The sequence below is a fragment of the Saccopteryx leptura genome, chromosome 1 (genome assembly GCF_036850995.1).
Source record: "Saccopteryx leptura isolate mSacLep1 chromosome 1, mSacLep1_pri_phased_curated, whole genome shotgun sequence".
In the NCBI taxonomy this organism is placed as follows: Eukaryota; Metazoa; Chordata; class Mammalia; order Chiroptera; family Emballonuridae; genus Saccopteryx; species Saccopteryx leptura.
In genome coordinates this window covers 284,489,566-284,514,604 of record NC_089503.1, presented here as the reverse complement: position 1 = coordinate 284,514,604, position 25,039 = coordinate 284,489,566, and the positions used below count along the sequence as shown (strand labels likewise).

Genomic DNA, 25,039 nt, shown 5'->3' with positions numbered 1-25,039 from the left:
GATGACCTTGATGGGCAGGGTGAGTGAAGAGTGGACTTATGCAACAGAACAGGAATTAACATGCCTTTTAGCAGTAGAATGAAGTGACTGCCCCAGAGCTTTAAGACAACCATCCTCACATAATAAGACAGGCGGCTTGAAAACTGCTTAGAAAGCTGGGCAAAAAAATTGATGCTAGCTTGAAACACATTCTGGTATGACAATAAAAAGGAAAACAGCTGAATAAAAGAAACATTGAAAGGTTAAGTCAATGTTGGCTACAAACTAGAGAATGGAGTCATAGAAGAACTATGGTTTCAAAACTCAGTGACCATGAGCATAGTATACCCTTCAAAAAGAAGCACTAAGTTTGAAATATTAGGAAGCAATAATACTTAATTTCAGAATATATAAAGGTGAGGTATATCCAGATATACACATCTGGAAGACAACTCTACAGCTCATATGCTTATGATGTAGACATTTAACAAAATAATGAGGTTCTATATTTACAATAAAACAAACCAAATATGAGAAAAATAAAGGTATGACTTTCTTTAACAGACATTAACTTTATAATCACTAAAAACACATAGCCTCTACCTGAATCTCAGATCTCTGTGATTGAGGTAAAGTATCCTAGAGGCTTTCTTTAAAGTTAGCCAACTAGGAACGAAAATGGACTGTTCCCTGGGCCCGTCTTCGTCTCTGCCTAAATCTCTGGTGCTTTCCCAAAACTGGAAAAGAGACCTTGATTCACAATAGAGTTTTGCTAGGCAGTTCACAGGGCAGAAACGGCCTGCCACTGGGTTCAGAGTAATCTTGAGAAGATAGAGAGTATCAAACTTACCTCCTGGTCCTTTCCTTTTACTCTTCTTAGTTTTCTTCCTTTTAGAAAGCTCAGAAAATGCTTCAGCTGCTTTTTGGAGTTTTGTGATAAAAAATTCAATGTCATCCAAAATGTGGTTTAAGATTTGCTGAAATTAGAAATTACAGAATTAAATATAAAACAAAGTTATTTTTGCTTTGGCTATATACAGTAAAAAAAAAGTCAGAAAGTTAATAAAAAAGGAAGAAAAATACTTTCTACATGCATATTTCAAGTTTTCTAATTTTAAGAATTGAACTAAATAGACTTGTAGCCAAAGTCTGATATTTACATTTTTCTTTATTTTTATTTTGCTCTGTTTAAAGTGCCACCAAGAAAGTATCTACAATGTATATTCAGATCAGAATTATTTTCAATTATTCTAATTATCTCATAGTGTTCTGCCACATAAAATTAGGGGAAAATAATTCTAAGAAGCATTTCATGGCTCCAGCCAGTTGGCTCAGTGGTAGAGCACTGGCCCAGCATGTGAATGTCCCAGTTTCAATTCCTGGTCAAGGCACACAGGAGAAGCACCCATCTGCTTCTCCACCCCACCCCCCCTCATTTTTCTCCCTCTATCTATCTCTCTCTCTTCCCCTCCTGCAGCCATGGCTCAATTAGAGCAAGTTGGCCCTGGGTGCTGAGGATGGCTCTATGGCCTTGCCTCAGGCGCTACAAAGAGCTGGGTTGCTGAGCAACAGAACAATGCCCAAGATGGGCAGCGCATAGCTCCCTAGTGGACTTGCTGGGTGGATCCTGGTCAGGGCGCATGTGGGAGTCTTTCTCTGCCTCCCCTCCCTCCTCTCACTGAATAAAAAAATTAAAACATAAAAATATTTCATTAGAAAAGTACTGAGCATTTTTGTTTTTCTATTAAGTGTTCCAATAAAGCACCAACAATATTGATTTATGAAATTAAAGGTATGTTGTGATTGCCTAATAAAGAGATAGGTCATCTACAATAATAGGCATTAAGAAGAGTTTCTACATGGTAAAATAAAGGTAATGATGAACTGTGCTTTCAGGATCATCAAATTAATTTTGATTATCTCATATACTCTAAGTCTTAGTTGACTTTCTCTAATATGTGTGAAATTCGACATTTTTCTAAAAACTAGAAACTAGGATTAAATGAACATTTAAAGCATAATCAGTGTGTAATATAAAATTAAACTCCAAACTTCAAATTCCTCTAAGTCTGTTTCCAAATTAAACATGAGTATAGTATAAAAAATAATTGTACTAATATATTTTGTGATTACATCTCAGGGCATTGTCATTCAGCAAGTAGATTTACTATAGAGGAATAAAAATAAATAAAGCCTTATCCTTTACAAAAATTAAAATTTACATCTCCATCCTTAAAATGCCACTTAACTTTATCTTTAGGCATTATAAAATATTTTAAATAAATGTCAGTAAGACATATCTTAAAATATTTCAATTATGAATTACAAACTATAAAAAAGAAAAAATGCCTTAAAATTGAAAATTCTGTTCAAATTCCTTTGCAAACTAGTTAATATGTTAAATTCTTCTATCACTAATTAAAGTTTTGCATAAAGTATATTAGTTCAATATTGTCATAAAGGCAAAAATCATTAAGAAAAAAAATTCAGGCCTTGGCCGGTTGGCTCAGGAGTAGAGCATTGGCTTAGCATGTGGAAGTCCCGGGTTTGATTCCCAGTCAGGGCACACAGAAGAAGCGACCATCTGCTTCTCCACCCCTTCCCCTCCCCCGTCTCTATCTCTATCTCTCTCTATTCCTCTCCCACAGCCATGGCTGAATGGTTCGAGCAAAGTTAACCCCAGGTGCTGAGGATGGCTCCATGGCCTCACCTCAGGTGCTAAAATAGCTTGGTTGCCAAAAAAAACAGAGCACCAGCCCAAACAGGCAGAGTATCACCTGGTAGGGGGCTTGCACGGTGGATCCAGGTTGGGTGCATGCAGGAATCTATCTCTGCCTCTCACTTAATTTAGAAAACAAAAATTCAAAGGGCATACTACTAGACAGAGAAAATATAATTTCCACAAAACATCTTTATTAAATCAACTTCATTTTCTCTGTAAATAATGTTTCCTCTTTTAAAATAAAGCTGATGACCTAAGGAGAACGCTGTACATACCACGTCTCTGTCAATCCGGGCTGCCATCATCTCGGGTGTTTCTTCATGCCCATGGTACTGCCTTAGCTTCTCAACTAAAAAACAAGAATCAGAACACTTTCAACCTGTTGCTTAAGTAATACAAATATAGCTACTCAAAGATTGGATAGAAAACAGGCTAGAAAAGAGTGCCATTGCAAAAGGGAACACCTCCACGGGATACAAAACCAAAACTCTGCTCATCGACTATGGTGTGCCTCCTAGCCGCCACTAACAGAAGCGCCTGAAAGAGCTGAAGTACTTACTTTCCACCTTCATGTGGATGTACCCTGTAGTTCCCCTTTTGTCTCCCTCTTCCCTATGTCAGCTGCCTATAAAACCAACCCTAAAAGAGCACTCTGTAATTTGTGAATGGTAGTCAGTTAATTCTAATGCAATGAAGCTTCTAATTTTTACATATTTCAACACTGTGATTACAATAAGCTTTGAGGGTTCTAATAGTAAAGAGTTTCTTAAAGTTCTTGTTGTCATTAAACTTAAAATTTACAATGTTGGGCTCATTGATTTTAAGCCATATACTTTAAAAAGTATAAATATTGACAAATTTGGAAATTGAAGAATAAATGTCTTAAGAGCATTTAAGATGTTAAGTTAGCTGATCTGGTTAAAGCAGGGTGTTAACCATGAGGTCATTATCATAAACTCCTTCCTGGTATGAACAGATTAAATCTACCACTAAACACAGATACAGTACTTGTATTTCACAGTAGATAAACTATTTCACTACAGATAAAATGAAAAAAAAAAAAACCCCAAAAAACTATGTATGGAACAGGAAAAATGTGTCATCACTAATGGAAACACACCTCTTGATACATAATTATGACTCATGATGTTCAATATAGAGAACTGTAAAAAAACTGAAAATGCTGTATTGCTATGTCTATTTTACACCTGACATTCACCATAAATGGAAAGAAAACCCTAAGTCTTATGAATCTTTATTAGTGGCTATTACGTAGTTTAAGATAATTAGAATATATATGTACAAAATCTTGCCTGTTAACTGCTATTTTACCTGTAGGTCAATATTATCTTGGGTATAGTATATACTACAGAAAGCAGCAAGCTGAACTCGAAATATGACTTTTAGGAACTCCCAGATTGGTGTGGTGTGGTGTGGTGTGGTGTGTGGTGTGGTGTGGTGTGTGGTGTGATGTGTGGTGTGGTGTGTGGTGTGTGATGTGTGGTGTTATGTGTGGTGTGGTGTGGTGTGGTGTGTGGTGTGGTGTGTGGTGTGGTGTGGTGTGGGGTGGGGTGTGGTGTGGTGTAGTGTGTGGTGTGGTGTGTGGTGTGGTGTGTGGTGTGTGGTGTGGTGTGTGGTGTGTGGTGTGTGGTGTGGTGTGGTGTGGTGTGGTGTGGTGTGTGGTGTGGTGTGGTGTGGTGTGGTGTGGTGTGGTGTGGTATGGTGTGGTGTGGTGTGGTAAGGTAAGATGAGGTGGGGTGGGATGAGAGGCTGAGGTAAGGAGCAGATGTGATACGTCTCAGACTTTCTCAGAGTCTGGGGCATGACTAGCAACTCCACCGCCATTGTCACATTCTACAGATTACTTTTGGCTGTCCAGGTAGAGGTAGCTCAAGGATTCAAAGGAGCTGTTCAGCCTGAGTCAGCCAGAGCCTTCAGAGGGACCAAAAAGATACCCCTTTGGGGGATCTTTCCAACTAAAGCTGGCCTGGATCCAGACAGAACCTCACGTGATAAGTATTGTGGACTGTTTGGTTTAGTGGTATATTAATTCTGAAAACCTTGCCTTACACAGATGAGGTTGCACAGAGTAATTTAGACAAAATCTAATGAGAGCCAAGAACCCTGGGGGTAAATATTCTCTTTGTTGTAAATTATATTAGGTTTTACAGATGTTTTTCCAAGTTTATTCCTCCACGAAAACAACAGCAACAAAAATACCATAACTACTCAAGAAGTAGAGAACAATATAAACCCCTAACTATTTGCAAACAAAATTTATAGACAACGTGGAATAATATAAATTTATATAACTCTTAAAAATAGGAACTGCTATAAAGTTAAAATAAGTAATAATTCTGTTCCTTTAGTTTTGAAAAATGTTTCAAAAATGTCTTTCCTTCATCTGTTTGGTAGCTGGGCTTACGTGTAAACCTCTGATAATAATTTAAAGGATATGAGAAATTTAAATTAAATGGAAACCATTTCAGAATTAAAATGATCTCAATTTGTTTAAAAAAATAAAGAGAGAGAGAGAGAACCACCACAAATTATGCTTGCTATCCCGTATCAGGTACTGTTATAAACATTATTTGCTTTCGGATTCACAACAACCCATGAGTTATTATTGCCATTTATTATCTGTGAGGTAGAAACACAGGTAGATAAACTGTCCAAGGTCACTCAGATTCCAGTCTTGCTCCCAAGCCCAACTCCTGACTCACTAGACTGAAAGTACAGTCCAATGTCACTCATTTGGGCAATCAAGCTCTATTGTTTAACTACACTGCTGGGTTTCCTGTATGAATAATTCTTTATTCAATAGAGGATAAGTATTTTAAGAAGTCTCGCTGAACTAGGAGACCTAAGAGTGAGGCTCTATTCCTCATCAAATTCAAACTTTCTGGGTTACAATTTATTCAACCTTAAAATCAAGAGATTAAACCAAGCATATTTTAAGGTATTTTCCAATCACAGAAATTACAGATTTGGTAAAGCAATCTGACATATAAAAAACTATACTAAGTTCTATGCTTACGATTATGTTTCTACATAAAGACTGTCAAGTTAAAATAACAGTGCACACAAAGGGCTCATCTGACAAGGTTAGCCAGATGGAGGATGCCTCTTACCCCTTTTCTACTGTCTTACCACCAACCTGACATCCTTTCCTTGTGACAACTAATTTGTCCAAAAGAAAACAATGATAAGATAATAATAATGGAAAGAATTTGAAGTATGATCTTAAATTAGAAAAACCTCAGAGTTTTTTGTTTCATATATATGCTATTCCCATCCTATTGTTAGTCAACTCAAACTTCCTACCTTTGATTACACCGGGAAAAAAAAGACTCTATTTTTCACGACCGTATTTATTAAATGATTGGTCTGAACTCATACACAATAATCTTACAGTGTTTAAGCTTACCTTTCATTTATCTAAGATTTAAATTTTTAAAGCTAACCTCAAGCTTCAGCTCCGAAATTAGCACCAGAATTTGAAAGCAAGAACTACGTCACAATCCTAAGTAAAATGTTCATTAAGTATTGATTTCTAAAATACTTACAGTCCCCTTGGTCAGCTGCCCATGCGGACCAGGCTGCCACCCGACTTCTAACATCCACCTGTGTAACAGTCCCAGGGGGCACAGGGGCAGGTGCTCTGGGTGGAGGTGGAATACCAGGGTCTGCTTTGGAAATCATCCTAAGAACAATGAAAACAAATTGAATTTTTACCATCTCTATTTCCATTACATCAATTCTCTCAGTTTACGGTATTAGTTCTCCAACCTCATGAAGAACTATGTCAAACAGTAGAGAAGTAAGGGTTTCCTAACTATTCCTTACTACATATATTTATACATGTAGGAGAAACACAAAAAATTTAAAATCATCTGAAAACTAGGTTTAATCAGTTTCTGGGTCTCCTGCGATACAGAAAGGCTGTGAACCAACTCTACTCCTAATATTTACTTGTATTCCCTTAGACCACCTTCCCTTGAAACACCACTTATCCTGCATGACTCTATGACAACACAGGAGGCAGAGCCTTGTCAGAGAAAGACCAGGAACGTGGAGAGAAATGGTGCACGCATGCACGCACACACATGCATGCGCACACGTGCACACATACACACACACACACGTTAACCTGAGAGACTACAGGTAGTAACTGTAAACTACTTCTTCACGGAAAGTAATTTTTACAAATATTTAGAGGGAAAACAAAACTACCCTTTAATTTCTTTCATTGTTTTTACCTGAGGGCATCGGGCCGCCTCTTCTGTTTCCCTCCTTTGCTGTCGCTGATTGCACTTTCGATATCTTCAGTAATTAGGTTTGCCTGTGACGAAAGACAAGTTAGCTTGGAGGTTATAGATTTTCTTATCTTGATATGTAGGTTAAAACAGAAAAGGAGATTATGTTCCCTGTCTGAATCTATAAGTGTCTTGATGCAAAAGAAAAAAAAAATTTTTTAATGTGCTTTCAAAACATTTTTTGATGCTAAAGTTTATAATAACAAGAATTTTAAAATATTGTTTAATCTGATTCTACTCTCCTCTTAGAAAGTCAAATAGAAAAAGGATTTGCATATGCTAAAAATATAATCAAATGCTGAAAATGGCACTAGGTAAATGTGTCTTCTTCAAGACAGGCACACGTATGGAGGGTGGATTCCCTCCCTTTCTCCTCCTCAGGATCCACTGGGCACCCGTGTACCCACTGAAACAAATCCATCGGTCCAGGCAGAGCTACTTTCAGTGCAGAATAAAGCCACTATAATCATGGAAGGGACCCCAATACTAGGTTGCAACCTCTTACATAAGTACTTTATTTTGTCATTTCAGGTAAAAAATTAACATTCTCTAAACAACTCTTCCCACAAGAACATTTGATTCAGTTTTCTTGGGAATCGATGTGCGATTAGCAGAAAAGAGGTTTATTTTGTTTAACTGAAGTTTCTTTATAGCCAATGATTAATATTACAAATAATATTCTTGATGAGATGCAGTCATCTGTTTTTTGTTCCACCTTGTTCTCTGCAATTATGTTTTTTCTCTATATATATTCTTTTACCATAAGGACAGGAAGTCATAAAATTTTAGAGCTGAAAGGACAAAAAGATTATCTTATCTGTTCTCATTTTATAATTAAGGAAACTAAGGGATACTCATGATAGCCTGGTCAAGGTCACATTGCCAGTTAAATGAGAGGGCTAATGCAACCCAGCCCAGTATTATTTCCATAAGAACATCCTAATTTCAGGGAGACGCTACTACACACATCCTGTCAAAGGCTTTCTGTTATTTGGGAGATTAAAACTGAAGATGCCTAGAAACCTTGAACCCTGCTATTGGGGGCGTATGTCTAAGAAACATTTTACTACCAATGTGGGCAGGAACATTGTAAAAATGCCAAAATAAACTTTAAAAGTCAAAAGTGACATTGAAAGGTGATCCATGTAAAAGAAACCACAGCATATTTCATTACAGGGGGGTCCTCAGGTTACAAGTCTCGACATATGACATTTTGAGTTTATGATGCTTCCATAAAAACTTTTAAAAATTGAGACGTGAATGTTTCGGCTTACACCGTTGACCGTTAGCGTCATACATACAGACTATGTGGGGAACTAGTTTGCACGCAGCAAAAGAATATGCAGTAATGCGGTATAGGAGTGAGAAGCTAGCATCCCCAGTGCATTCCCTACGACACTGTTAAAACCGCAAGTGTACCATTTGTGTTAGGCTACGGTGTGTTTCGACTTACATCAAAATTAAGGTTACGTCATTGTCATAAGAACGAAACTGTGTCGTCCTATCTTGAGGAACCCTGTATATTTATATTTTCAATAGGGCTAGAAAAAAGTCTCAGGTGTGAAATATGGCATCAATGAGTAAATGCATAAAGTTACACAGAGTGATACTTGAGTTTTTAATGAGGATGAAACAGTATTCAGTAAATCAGTTTTGAACCCATCAATATCACTGTCCCCTATCAAATCAAGCAAGCCCTTTATTCTCAAAATTGAAATCCAAAAAATTAATAAGGTTCCAAAGGGATTTGGGGGATAATGAAGCAAATCCCAGATTTCAAATGTCTTTTAGCTTAGTCCCCTGTTTTTAAAATGTTTAACTTTCACTATTTCTTCAAAGTTAAATATTCACTTTAATATTTACTGATTTAAATCTAAACTTGCAAAATTCTTAATATACTTTATAACTTTCAAAAGGCACTACACAAAAACCTGGTGAAACATTTCATATACAAATTACCTAAGTGCCATAGTTCTTTTCAAGTAAGATTTCTATAAAGTCATCTATGACATAAATTGAAAAAAGAATAAAATTATTAAATATACTATTTACAGTCAGTCTTAATTTATCTTATCCAATTTTAAAGTCAAAGAAATACAGAGAAGATCAAGTGACACTTTCTGCTAATCTCCCAGTATTTCTTTATAAGGTAAAAATTACCTGTATATTTTATAATATTCAGTGATACATCACTACTTTTGTAAAACACAACCAACTAAACCCAACATGATTTCCCTTTTAGAGAAATCAACTCATGAAATAAAGATATTCAAGGTTGAAAGAAACTTAATGTCCAATAAAGCATCACAAATTATAATCGCTTAAAAATTATGGTGTACTTCAAAACACAAACCTTCAGGATATAGCATGTTTTTACTGGTAACTTGCTCAACCATTTTCACATTATCACTTAAGAAATTACAAATATTGAGTGATTATTCAAGTTAATTATTCACATAATTAAATGGTGAACTTTAAATCAATATCCTGAAAAATCTCTAAGTGCTCCAATAAACCCAGCTTTGTGACTGGTATAGAATAAAATAATATTGCGTGATTATTTGTTGCCCATGAAGCATGATTTCTGCAAAATCAATTTTTAATTATAAGTCCAAGTCATTAAATAAAAAATTTAATATATTATCGACACTTTCTTAAATAAACAGACTGCATCTGATTTTGTTAATACCATTCTGTCTCCTCTTTATTTACTTGGCCTGAAAACCCTAAGGAAGACACTAAGGGATTTGTTTTCCTTTCAAAATTCTAAGAAACTAAAAATCTGGTTCCTATTAGCCACATGATTGAGGCAAATAATTTAAAAGCTGCCAGAACATCTGCTTAAAGGGAAAGAAAGTTCACCCTTCTTTTACCTTAATTTCATCACACTGGAAAAGATGCAGATCGGGCTTGTTCTGAGTTGGCTCCTTGCACACCAGGGCAAGGACGGAATCATAGTTACAGGAGTGCATCACAGCTTGGCAGTGCTGGATTGTGCCTAAAGGGAAGTTCTCCAGTTCATTCTATAAAGTAAAAATATAATTAGCCTTACTTTTTACTCTATATATAAAATCAATTCCACAAAGAGCTCTGGGCATTGTACAAATAATTTTTAAGGTGTACAAATCATATTGACAATGAATACTAGTAAACACTTGTAGACATGGAGGATAAATAGGTACAAGGCTGGGCTAGATGGTAGATGGGAGAAAGAGCAACAAAAATAGAGATAATTAGCAGAGAAATGCAGTTACGTTCTTAATAAATATTGAATTTAGCATTACTGATTTCCTCTGATTATGAGGTTGAGATAACAACGCCTTTAACAGCAAAAAAAGTAAACTGAGGGCTCTTTCCAAAATTATTCACCATCTCACATGGTATTCTTTTCCCTCTGGCTATGAATGTCAGATTTTTTTTACTTGAACACTGTATAGTCATATATACAAATATGTGTACATATAGACATATACATATGTATATACAAATGTTAGGCTAAGAATAATATATCATTTATACATTTTCTATTTAAGTGAATCTCTTAAAAGCAAAAATTTGCTATATAGACAGAATCAAGCCAAAAAATGTAAAAGAGCAGGGTCATAGGATCTCTGTAAGAAATTCTCCAAAATCATTAAGGTATTTGGTGATACAAAAGTGGATACTCTATAACCTATAAAGAATCCTACAAATAAAATACCAACAGATTAGAATAATCACAGTACTTCTTAAAATAAACTTTCTGCTCACAATTAGAATTCTGTACTTAATGAGATATTTAAGGTGTTTATCCTTACACAAAGGCTTTACATAAATTTTGAGTGGTGTCATGATATGATTGAGAGGAGAAATCATGATTTTTCTTTTAAATACATAAAATACAATATCCCTGGTAACTGGAACATAAAAACCAACAGCTTGTATTATGGACACCTACAGATATTCATCACACCACAAATTTAGTTTAACTCCTAATGCCTGAGGTCCAGCAGAGGTGAAACAAGAAAAGCTGATTCCGTTAAAACAGAATGTTATTTCTAAGCCATACCACAGAGATAATACATTTTCTTTTTTTCTTAAAGCAAATTAAATAACATCCTTTCTCTGTAATTACTTGAAGCCACGAGGATCAGGGAAGCACTCAGTTGCTCTTCTATAGCACATGTGGATGAGACTACACAATGGATGAGATGAAAGAGCAAATTTTATCAAATAATGTGATTACAATACTTATTTTCTTTACCTCAGGAGCTCAAATGTTAGTAGATGTCAGGGCTCAGAAAGTCCTCTTTTAAGAGCTCCAGCATCGTACCTGCCAGTGCTCATGTGAAAAAGAGGTGCTTCCCACAGAGCTGATGAGATGTTCCCACACACAACTCCTTCCTTCCCGATTCCCTCATTTACGGGCATACAGCTCGGCCTAGCACGTAACTGATTTCTGTCATAGAGTACTATGCCCTACTGGGGCTTTATTTCAGTATTTTATTCCCTCCGTTCTTCCATCTAGCATGTGTGGTTAAAAAAAGTCTCTATCTCTAGCTTAAAAACTGATTTTCTACATATAATGTATATACAGTATTTTTAAAAAAAAAAATTGACAAAAATATTTTATTTGATCATTCACTCATTTGCCAACAATCAGATCTAATTATAAATATAAATATTTGTGGAACTTTCTTAAAAATAAAAAGTATAACTCTGGCCGGTTGGCTCAGTGGTAGAGCGTCGGCCTGGCGTGCAGGAGTCCCAGGTTCGATTCCCGGCCAGGGCACACAGGAGAAGCGCCCATCTGCTTCTCCACCCCTCTCCCTTTCCTTCCTCTCTGTCTCTCTCTTCCCCTCCCACAGCCAAGGCTCCATTGGAGCAAAGTTGGCACAGGCGCTGAGGATGGCTCCGTGGCCTCTGCCTCAGGCGCTAGAATGGCTCTGGTTGCAGCAGAGCGATGCCCCAGATGGGCAGAGCATTGCCCCCTAATGGGCATGCCGGGTGGATCCCGGTGGGGCGCATGCGGGAGTCTGTCTGACTTACTCCCGTTTCCAACTTCAGAAAAATACAAAAAAATAAAAAAATAAAAAGTATAAATTTTACAGACTTGCCTTTGATTCTAAATCAATCAGGCTCACGGCTCGGTCATCCACTTGAAGAATCATATCTTGAGTCCACACTTTGCCCTTGGCATCAAGCAATTTCAGCTTCCTTATTCCATCATCAACAGTTATCATAGCATCTTTCCGATCCAGAACAAAGGTAGTCAAGTGCTTATGATTGGCAAAAAGAAAAAATATTTGTAACATACACCGTCTCTTAGTACACATTTTTCAAAAGAGAACAAAGTTAACTTTAGTGAAGTCAACTAGCAAAGAGGTGAGGGCCAGGTTGCTCTAGCATTTCACGGTTACCTTACTGAAATAAAGTCAAGCAGGTTTTGCTGAATTGAGGAAATGATACCTTGAATCATAAAATAACTAATGTGTTTAATACTGAGTGATCCTAAACCACATAAACATGTGATAAAAACAAATTCTAAACAGCTTAACTAACATTCTCTGAACCTCCCCCCTTTTATTCCACTGCCGTGATTGGAAAGCTGAACAACAATGGGTAATCTACCCAGCAGTTTGAAAAGTCTACACCAGTGGTCCCCAACCTTTTTTGGGCCACGGACTGGTTTAATGTCAGAATATATTTTCACAGAACAGCCTTTAGGGTGGGACGGATAAATGCACAAAATAAAATTATGCGACCGGCGTAAAAACTGTGGTATCTTTAAATATAATTGTCGAACTTACGAGACAAGCATCAAGAGTGAGTCTTAGACAGATGTAACAGAGGGAATCTGGTCATTTCTTAAAAATAAAACATCATTCAGACTTAAATATAAATAAAACGGAAATAAGGTAAGTTATTCTTTCTCTGCAGACAGGTACCAAATGGCCCAAGGACTGGTACCGGTCCGCGGCCTGGGGGTTGGGGACCACTGCTCTACACAGGTAACTGAGAGCAGCAACAGCAAGTCTAGTCTGCAACAACTGTCAAACTTTTTACTCTCCTAAAACCATTTAATTAAGCAAGCTTGAAAAAGGTAAAAAACTGAAAATAAGAGCAATTTAAAAATTATCACACTTCCCCATCGTACAATGTCGTGGGAGTGGGATTAAAATTTGGCACAGCCACTATGTAAAACAGTATGGAGGCTCCTCAAAAACTTAAGAATAAAACTAAAATATGACCCAGCTGTTTTACTTCTGGGTGTTTATCTGAAGATATAAAAACACTAATTCAAAAGGTACGTGTACCCCTATGTTTACTGCAGCATTATTTATAATAGCCAAAATATGGAAACATATAACTGATTTCCTCAAATTATATGTGTGTGTGTATACAGAGAGAGAGAATGTATGTGTGCATGTATACACACACATACATATACACATATACATATATACACTACTGGATATATATAACCAATACTACACCGTCATTAAAAAAAGATGAAATACTGACATTGCAACATGAATGAACCCTGAGGATATTATGCTCAATGAAATAAATCAGCCAGAAAAGGACAAAAATGGTATGTTTTCAATCACATGTAGGATATAAAACAAAAAAGAAAACAAGACTCATATAGGCAACAGGTTGGCGGTAACCAGAGGGTCAGGGGTTGGGGGGGAGGTTGAGATATATGGTGGCAAAAAGAAAATAGACTTTTGGTAGTGAGCACGTTGTAGTATATACAGATGTCCATGACCAATGTAACCTCGATTTAAAAAAATAAAACTGCTTTCCTACTTAAATATTTCCTATTATAAGAAAGGACATCTAGATTCTAATTAAGAGCAAATATCTTAAAAGATAACAACAAAGGAATGAATACATTTTTAAAACACTGCTTAAATAGATCCAATAATGACAATACAAAACTAAAAATAAAACAACTCACCGAAACTATCAAAGGCTTAATTCAAAGAAAATGTTCTAATAAAAAACAGGAGCTTTTGACTGGTCTTTAACAGAAATAAGGCTGACAGTGAAAAATGAGTAGTTATTTTAATTACTCTCTATGAAAATAGAACCCAGACCAACAAAATACTTTCATATTTAACATCTGTTTTCCAAAAATCAAAAAGAAAAAGGTTAACACAATATAGAATAATACATCATAGGAATGAAATAAAAACAATTATGAATTTGACTTCCCTTCCAAAGGCAAGGGAAGTGAAGGCAAAGATAAATGAATGGGACTACATCAGACTAAGAAGCTTTTGCTCAGCAAGAGAAACTGACAACAAAACAGACAGTCAACTAAATGGGAAATGATATTTTCAAACAACAGCTCAGATAAGGGCCTAATATCCAAAATATACAAAAACTCATAAAACTCAACAACAAACAAACAAACAATCCAATAAAAAAATGGAAGAGGACATGAACAGACACTTCTCCCAGGAAGAAATACAGATGGCCAACAGATATATGAAAAGATGCTCATCTTCATTAGCTATGAGAAAAATGCTAATAAAAACTGCAATAAGATACCACCTCACACCTGTTAGATTAGCTATTATCAACAAGACAGGTAATAGCAAGTGTTGGAGAGGCTGTGGAGAAAAAGGAACCCTCATCCACTGTTGGTGGGAATGTAAAGTAGTACAAACATTATGGAAGAAAGTATGGTTGTTCCTCAAAAAAACTAAAAATAGAACTACCATATGACCCAGGAATCCCTCTACTGGGTATATACCCCCAAAACTCAAAAACATTGGTACATAAAGACACACGCAGCCCCATGTTCATTGCAGCATTGTTCACAGTGGCCAAGACATGGAAACAACCAAAAGCCCTTCAATAGATGACTGGATAAAGAAGATGTGGTACATATATACTATGGAATACTACTCGGCCATAAGAAATGATGACATTGGATCATTTACAACAACATAGATGGATCTTGATAACATTATACTGAGTGAAATAAATAAATCAGAAAAAATTAAGATTTATATGATTCCATACATAGATGGGGCATAAAAATGAGACTAAGAGACATGGACAAAAGTGTGGTGGTTACGGGGGGTGGGGGTGGGGTGGGGAAAGGCACAAAGAAAACCAGATAGAAGGTGATGGAAGACAGTTTGACTTTGGGTGATGGGTATGCAACATAATTAAATGTCAAAATAACCTGGAGATGTTTTCTCTGAACATATGTATCCTGATTTATTAATGTCACCCCATTAAAATTAATAATAAAAAATAAACAATTTTATTGGTGGTAAAGTGAACCCTTCAAGAGCCATTCTAAATTTTAGCAAATGTTAAAGCATCTTACTTCAACACGGTACTGGGATATATCTGACACGCTGCTGATACTGTCACGTGCATAATTCTTCCTTTGTTCTGAAAGAGAAGTTTAAAAAGACATTATTTACCCATCAATGAGCTGAAGTTTTACGTCAGGGTCTTGTGGTCATCTCTAAAATTAGTCCATCTCACATGTAAATACAGTATAAGACAAGTCACCATTGTGTTGTGTCTCTGAAAACACTCATTATTCACTTAAAAAAAAACTACCAGAAAGCTTAAATGAAATGTACAATTTGACCTAATATAAAATTTCACAATCCCAAAGGTTAACAAGAATATTATAGTTATAAGGAAAAAAGTTATTTTGTCTAAAGGTTTTATTAATCCGGGACCTATGATTTAGAAAAAGGATAAAAACTGGCTTATAAATTTCATCTTTTAGTACACTGAGAACAAGTTAGAATTATAAATACTGTCATAGATACTGTATTATATGAGTTAGACTATTAAAATAATAGGCACTGCAAGAAACATCTCCTTTTACAATATCCAAACTATGGAGAGTGTTAGAGGAGATTGAAACCATGATTCAGTCATACTGATTGCCTTTAAACTATAATAATTTTCACATGTCTATAGAACACAAGAATGATACTCAGACTTGTAAATATAAGCTGTCAGAAAAAAGAATAAGGAAGGTACGTAGAAAGTTACTGCACCAAACTATTTTAAAAGCAAAACAAACCTTTAATTTTCTTTTGTAAAATGCTGCAAAACCAAAATAAAATATAAAATATGTGGAGGTAACATTTTGCATTTGTTCTTTCTAAACAAGCAAGTTGCTTATTTGTAAATTAAGAGAAGCCTACTTCTTCTAAGCAGAATGCAATGATAAACTCTAAGTGGGCACTGTCACTTAACTGATAAACTCTAGCCTTGGATCTTTCACTGAGCAGGAGACTAAGTTTGGGTAAGACAGTTAACTCTGGGCCTTCCACCGTTATTGTAAAATAAAAGGATTAAAAATGATCAAACTTTGCCCTGGCCGGTTGGCTCAGTGGTAGAGCGTCGGCCTGGCGTGTAAAAGTCCCGGGTTCGATTCTCGGCCAGGGCACACAGGAGAAGCGCCCATCTGCTTCTCCACCCCTCCCCCTCTCCTTCCTCTCTGTCTCTCTCTTCCCCTCCCGTAGCCAAGGCTCCATTGGAGCAAAATTGGCCCGGGCGCTGGGGATGGCTCCTTGGCCTCTGCCCCAGGCGCTAGAGTGGCTCTGGTCGCGGCAGAGCATCGCCCCCTGGTGGGCGTGCCGGGTGGATCCCGGTCCGGCGCATGCGGGAGTCTGTCTAACTGTCTCTCCCCATTTCTAGCTTCAGAAAAAATACAAAAAAAAAAGATCAAACTACAAGACCCTCCAGTACTAAGAGTCACTCCACAAACATACACGTGTGCCAGCGCTTGCGCACACATGGTCCTTAGCTTTCCTAACAACAAATTTTTTGAAATAAAAACATGTTCTTTCAGTTAATATAGAAACCTTTACCTCTTCATGCAACAGTTCAAAGTTGTGCCAAACATAAAAGCAAATCAAGTACGAAGATATAAAGTACCTATACAAACTCAGAATGGTAACACATTTAACTAAGAATGTCAATATATTTTTGTTTCATAATGCATATAAAAGGAATTATTGTTTCATTTATATTTACCTTAAAACTGAGATAAAAATATATGCATGCCTTATATTACATCACTCTGATATTATTCCAATATATTCTATTTTTGCTTTTGCAGCATTAAAGTTACTTAATAAAAACACACACACTACAAAATTCATTATCTTCTACCTTTCTTTTTTTGTTTGGATGATGACCTGAAGAAGTATGATCCATCTGTTCCTACCAAAATAATGTAATCAAAAAGAAAGACCTGGTTTCACCTTAAATTTTCTGTTCCAATATGACAAAAACATAAACCTTCACTTACATGACTACATTGTACATATTTTAAAAAATGAACAAGTATGATTTTTTTCTCACTGTTAGTTAAGAATTAACCAATGTGAGATATTAACAAATGGATAACCATTGTTGGAGAAACCATTATAAATTTTGAAAAACAATATATAACTCAGGGATATATCTAACAAAAGTACTTTTAGAAATAATCACTATTTCAGAAACACTGGTTCATCAACTTCTAAGACAATTCTCTATGGTAGACTTAGAACATTAAGAAAGTTCTATTCCCTTTGGTGTGACCTGAGGATAGCAAAAGAAATGGCAATGGTTGCCAGGGTATTTAGTTATAATATGGCAGCTCTGAGATGTTCAAATCTGAGTCTTTTAGATAAGTGATAAGCAAATAATTGAAGGTCAAAACTACTATATTTTTTGTAAATAAATATTCTCATTATGACGTAGTAAGAATCCCCCCCCAAATTTCCTAACACAGTTTCTCAATCCTACAGAGATATTCTTTACAGAAATAGAAGACACCGATTATTTGACCGTATCTGTAATTAGTATAATGCTAACTGAACACTCAGATTGCCTAAAAGACATGGTGGCATTTCAATATTCCAGACTCAGAATCCACTGCTCTCTCTCTGATGTTATACAATAAAATGAGAAAAGCATCCTAAAAATGTAGATATGCCATAAAACAGATTAAAAAATAAACAAGTAGTTCCAGTGATTTAAGTCAATGAATAAATGAAGGTTGAACGTTTTAATAGAAAATTTTGAAAGAAAACTTTTAAAAGGCCATTAGTGCATCTTTTTTATGAGAATCATATGTACTCTCAAGTATAGTTTTAAATAGCAGTTATGCTCTTAAGTTATCTTACCAAAAGCTTTAAAATAGTGTAAAAATCCTAAATAAAGTCTCGATAATACTCAAGATAAAGCCTCTAATGATGTTGACTACTTTCTCTAACAAAGATGCTCAATCCTGGGCCCTGGCCTGGTGGTGCAGTGGATAGAGCGTCGTCCCAGTGCACTGAGGTCATGGGTTTGATCACTGGTCAGGGCACATAGGAAAAGCAACCAATGAGTACACAACTAAATGGAACAACGAGTTGATGCTCCTTCCTTCCTTCCTTCCTTCCTTCCTTCCTTCCTTCCTTCCTTCCTTCCTTCCTTCCTTCCTTCCTTCCTTCCTTCCTCCCTCCCTCCCTCCCTCCCTCCCTCCCTCCCTCCCTCCCTCCCTCCTTCCTTCCTCCCTCCCTCCCTCCCTCCCTCCCTCCTTCCCTCCCTCCCTCTCATCCGTCCTCCCTCCCTCCCTCCCTTCCTCCCTCCCTCCCTCCCTCCCTTCCTCCCTCCCGTCCTCCCTCCTGTCCTTCCCTCCTTCCCTCCCTTCTTTCCTCGCTCTCTCTCTTCCTCAAATCAATGGGTAAAAAAAAAAAAGATGTTCAACCTTGGCTTCACATTGAAATAAACTTTAAAAAATACTGCCAAGGTGCCACTGTCTAGTGGTTCTAATGTAATTAGTCTGGGCACAGGGTTTATAAAAGCCCCCAGGCAATTTTTATGTACAGCCAGAGTTGAAAACCACTGCTGTAGAACCAGTGCAAATGCCAATACATCTACGATATCATACTTCTTTAAATAGAAAAGTTTTCTTTCCAAATTAATAGTGTACATAATAGTCCAGTAATGTATTACATAGTAACAATGAATTGGGCAGTAGAGTTTTGGGTTTCTAGTGTTATAAGATGCTCAGCTCCCAATAAAAGAGCAATCTTGGCTTCTGTTTCTCTTCCTCTCTCTCTGAATCAATCAGAACCAGATTACTTGATTATAGTACCACAGGTTATGTTTTACTATTCTTCCTAATAGCTTTTATCCACTGGACCAGAATATACAGACTCAAAAACATGAACTTAGGTGAATTCAGTAACCAAGGATGAAAATTCTTTACATATTTTAACATTATTGAGTTGATAGGCTGCCACAAAAATTGATATTCAACTTCCAGATCAGAAACATTAATTTAGTTTTCAATGGACTTTGGGTGATTATGATATACATCAATGTAGGTTCATTAATTATAACATATATACCACTCAGGTGGGGGAATGTTGATGGTGGAAGAGGCTATTCATATGCAAGGGGATATACGAGAAATCTCTGTATCTTCCCCATAATTTTTTTGTAAACCTGAAACTGCTCAAAAAAAATTAAGTCTTAATAAAAAAATTAGGTCTCATTTAACTTTTCAATTAATACAATGATATCTACAATATGCAAATCTCAGTATTTTAACTTAATTTCCTTTTGCCTGTATTGCTGTAGATCTGAAACAGCTAATAGTCAGAATATGTTTACTTTATATATTTTTCTCTGGAAAAAAAATAAAGAATTGCTTAGAAAGTAAGGATTTGGTAATTAAAAAAGGGGAAAATTAACATGAGGCTGCTTTCTCTCTCAGAAAGCAGCTGCTGAGTATTTCTCTCTTTAAATAAGACAGGGGTCTACAGCTCATATTACTTTTCATTAAAAAACTTTCAACCAGCCGGACCAGGCAGTAGCGCAGTGGAAAGAGCATTGAACTGGGATGTGGAGAACCCAGGTTCAAGACCCCAAGGTCGCCAGCTTGAGCGTGGGCTCATCTGGTTTGAGCAAAGCTCACCAGCTTGGACCCAAGGTCGCTGGCTCAAGCAAGGGGTTACTCGGTCTGCTGTAGCCCCACGGTCAAGGCACATATGAGAAAGCAATCAATGAACAACTAAGGTGCTGCAACGAAGATTTGATGCTTCTCATCTCTCTCCCTTTCTGTCTGTCCGTATCTGTCCCTCTCTCTGACTCTCTCTGTCTCTGCCACAAAAACAAACAAACAAACAAAAAAAACAAAAAAACCCTTTCAACCACCAGAGAAAGAGAAGTCCTTTCCCACCCTCTTAGGGAATCACTCCCATGAAGGAGAGATGCTTGTGGGAATCGGGAAGGAGTGCTGAATAGGAATGAAAGGCTCTCATTATCTAGGTTACTACAATTGCAGTTTGACAAATCAGCATCTGAACCAAGATACTGCTGTTAAAAGCAAGTTCAATTTTACAAAACTACATTATTTCAGAATTTTACTTGCCTGTTCAACAAATTGTTAAAATAGCCTATTCCATGAGGAGAAAAGAAGCTTCAGAATTTTCAGATGAGTTGGGAAAATTACCAGACTATCCCTCTGAGACGCAGGCTCTGGCCCTCTCTGTGACGCTGAACTGTGACTGTATCATTGCACAACTTCCTAAAAATAAAAAATTCAGGGCCAGTTTTCTTAAGAATTTCAAAAAAAATATTTGTTTAAGAAATATATTGCGGCCCTGGCTGGTTGGCTCAGCGGTAGAGCGTCGGCCTGGCGTGCGGGGAACTCGGGTTCGATTCCCGGCCAGGGCACACAGGAGAAGCACCCATTTGCTTCTCCACCCCCTCTCCTTCCTCTCTGTCTCTCTCTTCCCCTCCCGCAGCCAAGGCTCCATTGGAGCAAAGATGGCTCGGGCACTGGGGATGGCTCCTTGGCCACTGCCCCAGGCGCTAGAATGGCTCTGGGAGCGAAGCCCCGGAGAGGCAGAGCATCGCCCCCTGGTGGGCAGAGCATCGCCCCCTGGTGGGCGTGCCGGGTGGATCCCGGTCGGGCGTATGCAGGAGTCTGTCTGACTGTTTCTCCCCATTTCCAGCTTCAGAAAAATACAAAAAAAAAGAAAAAAAAGAAAAAGAAATATATTGCCTGACCAGGCAGTGGCGCAGTGGATAGAGCATCGGACTGGGATGCAAAGGACCCAAGTTCGAGACCCGGAGGTCTCCAGCTTGAGCAAAGGCTCACCAGCTTGGACCCAAGCTCGCTGGCTTGAGCAAGGGGTTACTCAGTCTGCTGAAGGCCTGCGGTCAAGGCACATATGAAAAAGCAATCAATGAACAACTAAGGTGTCGCAACGAAAAACTGATGATTGATGCTTCTCATCTCTCTCCGTTCCTGTCTGTCCCTATCTATCCCTCTCTCTGACTCTCTCTCTGACTCTGTAAAAAAAGAAAAAAAAATTTTTTTAACTGTTTTCTCCACGTACAATACATATTGTAAATAATGAGTATAGAGAAAAGAGAAATGGATTTTAACTCTCCAGTGCCACGTATTGTGCAAGAGATTGCTTGGGCTTCAGTTATGACAATTAGACTCTCTCACAACGAAGATCAGGAGAATGAGAGGGACACAAGGAGAAAGAGAGATACATATCTGTGGGGTAGATATCTGTTATAAACAGTGGTATATTCAGGAATTTTGTTCTGAGAAAGGTGAGTTAAATACTGTGTACAAATACAGTGAAGTTTATAGTCAAGCCCATTATTCAGAAATTGTGCAGTTCATAGTTTACTTATACTCAGTTCTTATCTGTAGCTCCCTGAGAAGAAAAATAGCAGGAAAAACACAAATGTATTTTCCTACTTGTTAACATCACAAAAATGTTCAAACCTTAAGGGTAATAAGTGAGGCTTGAGAGAGCGCCTGTCCATCCTTTTTATCCATTAGTACTTGGCTCCAACAATATAATCTCAAAGTTACTATAAAGATTGGTAAAGACAACAAAGTATTATTAATTGGTTATTCTGAAACATGAGTTTTTCTGGAGCTAGGATGAATATGACTTTAAACAGCTAATTACTAATGGTAAATGGTCATTCCAAATTCAGCAATAACTAATTTAAAGGGAAGTTACTTTCCTAAGAAGTTCAGCTAATCAGAACACAGTAAAGATTACACATTTAAATTAGTTCTCTGAATGACAGATTGAGATGTCACAATGTCTATACACTAAAAATCGTATGTTTGAATGTATAGGCTGTAATGAGAAAGATCCTTAATTCCTCACGCAGAATCTATTTACTAACAGAAGTTTCAATCTAATTTCTGAGCCCTTACATATCAGAAGCAATACTAGAAGCAGGCAAGTTAACAACAGGGAAAAGTGACAGGCTTGGGACCCAATAACATGAAAGAAGCAGACCCAAATATTCAAAAGTGAAAAGATTCTGAACTTGTTATAAAGGTAAGGGATATAGCCTGTGAGCACATCAAAGTACACAAGTTAGCGTGCACACCGATCACCCTCCCTATGAGTCATTAACAAGAGGTAACAGGGTCCACACTCTGATGGGAAGGCATGTTTAAGGCATTTTACAAGTATTTCCCTTAAAAACAAATTAAGTTTTAGGGCTTAAATACTTTAATAGGCTAGCCAGAAAAAATATACAAAAGTTTCAACTCCCGGGACAGAGTAGCCAAATGATATGTTTCCATCATAAGTAGAGAAGAAAAAATTAATATTTATCTTCCTAAGCAAAAAGCCCCTATGTTGTCAGGGACTTCAGTGATGCAGAGCCTCTCACATGCTGGCTTTGGAATTTCTTGTATAATAACGAAGAAATGACAAAATAGGTTATTAAAACTGCAGCATATTTCAACTGTTTTTCTTTAATAAACTAGATTAATACACATCCAAAGAAAGAAAATTTGTCATAACTGTATTACTTAACATACAGTTATAGATTTATAAAAATAATTTGTGGAACATAAATTTAAAAATATATCATGAAGATGACCTCTTGATCCTATCAAAGTATCACTGTGATTAGATATACAACATCATCTGGATGTATTAAAATATTAAATTTGAGAGCCTTGATTACTCTGAGAAGCCAGGATTAAAAGTGACTTCTATATCAATCCCCACTGCCATGATAGGCTCATTACTTCTATTTTCTCATATAAACTTATCACAATCATATTATCATTTTCTATTTTATAGATGAGATAACCAGGTTAATCTTCTGCTCAAAACGGCAGCCCTCTAGCCATGTGCCATGATTCACCATGATCACATGGCATCCAAAACCCACGCTGCCTCTCTGATCAAGTCACTGACATGCTGTCAGATTTGAGAAGTGTTTTCATAAAAAAAGACAAAGTACATGAGACTCTTGATACAGTATCTAGCCTGTGGTCAGTGTGTAAAAACAGTGGCCATTATTGTGAAACTCATGGTCCAGTAAACTGAATAGGATCCTCATATCCCAAAGAAGACAATATACCATCTATGAAGGCAATTAAGTCTTGAAAGTGTTATTCACTTAGTTTAATAATTATAAAAGGAGAAATTTTAAAGAAAATGTATACATTGTGACAAAGTAAACATTATAAATTCTCCTTCCCAAACTTTCTAGTTACAAAAAGGATGTTAAAACTATGCAGAACAGGAGGCTAAACACTCCCAATATTGACTAAATATAGTTAAAATTTCAACTAGAATTTGTTTATTGCAAAGATTTCTTCAAAACATGTATACATTTCACTATTGCCATAATCTACTTATCCATTCATTCAATAGCTGCTTACTGAGAGTGTTGGAGGGAAAGTGTGTGTGAGTTTGTGCATGCATGTGTAAATACAGTGTGTTGGGAAGGAGTAGTAGGTAGCAGATACAAAGACAGGAAAACATTGTCTGTAACTTCAAGGAACTTAAAACTCTATTACTTGTCAGCCCAATACATTGCTAAGTCTTCTTTTTTCTTTATAAATGCTATTTGCTTTTGGCTCTATCTCTCTCTTTTTATGCTCTGTTTTGCCTAAACACTGCTTTTTCATCAGGACACAAAATTGTTTCTTACAATCAAGATGTTCCAAGTTACGTGACTTTGAGAAATCACCTCACTTTAAAAAGAAAACAGCTTGCTTTATATGTAAAAAGATGAAAATAAAAATTTACTTCTTAAAAGCTAAAGATTTTCAATCCTTGAATCCATGATTTTATGAAGTTGCTGTTAATAGAACACAAACATTAAAATTTGCAGATGAGTCCTACCATTTTATCCCTTATTCCTTTCTTAGCTCTCTGAAAACAGATTTTGGATGTATGTTATTTGTGAGAAGATTAATACTCTTTACACTTAACAAGTCTTAGGGCTATTACATAGATGTCTGATTCACCTATTTCTACCCATATGCACCAAATCTATACTCAGTACTGTTACTAAAGGAACCCAAGACAAATGTGACCTATTATTCCCCTGATTATAACACTTCAGTGGCTGGTCATTCCCTGTAATCAATGTCCAATTCATTAGTATGATTCTTCCTAATAAGGATCACGTGTATTTTTCCAATCTTATTTCTCAGTGCACCACCTTGTACCCTCCAGTTAACACCAAGCTATTGTAATCATATGCTAAACTTAGGGAATCCTGAAGTAAACATGGCAAATATGGCCCTTCTTCATAGAATTTACAGTCAAGTTTTACAAGAGTCTGTGCTGCTGTTTACAGCACCTCCTGTCCCCCCCACCCACCCACCCACCGCCCCATGTCTGGAAAACACTCCTTAACTCTCCGAGTTCACTTCAAGGCTGAACTCTTTCACAAAATCCCACCTGACTACCTCCCCCCCAACCCATGTAGAAGAACTTGAACACCCCAGTGCACCTCATACACACTCCCATCCAAGCTTATCTAGCTCTTTATTATGACAATATATTTACTAATCTACTTCCTTACCAAAATGGTGTACTAGCAGTGACTATCTCTGTTTCCTCTTTGAAATGAATGAAAGAACATGGAAACAGAGACTGTAACGATCAAGGTATAGCACACAGAAGCACTTAAAATAAATACTTATCTAGAAATTGAGATACTGAAGAAAATATTTTTACAAAAGAGATTCCTTTTCCATTTTCTTTAA

General features: G+C 36.8%; 1 protein-coding gene across 4 annotated transcripts in view; it reads right to left on the bottom strand.

Moving 5' to 3' along the window:
• Positions 1-25,039, bottom strand: part of EPS8 (EGFR pathway substrate 8, signaling adaptor) — a 187,910-nt gene that overhangs the window by 47,511 nt on the left and 115,360 nt on the right. For all 4 annotated transcript variants that reach the window (XM_066355174.1, XM_066355190.1, XM_066355166.1 and 1 more), the window contains 7 exons: positions 15,347-15,414; positions 12,114-12,275; positions 9,891-10,040; positions 6,961-7,043; positions 6,268-6,404; positions 2,977-3,050; positions 830-956 (listed from right to left, as the gene is read on the bottom strand). In XM_066355174.1, coding sequence (XP_066211271.1) covers positions 830-956; positions 2,977-3,050; positions 6,268-6,404; positions 6,961-7,043; positions 9,891-10,040; positions 12,114-12,275; positions 15,347-15,414 — 801 coding nt within the window. The remainder of the gene's footprint in view (positions 1-829; positions 957-2,976; positions 3,051-6,267; positions 6,405-6,960; positions 7,044-9,890; positions 10,041-12,113; positions 12,276-15,346; positions 15,415-25,039) is intronic.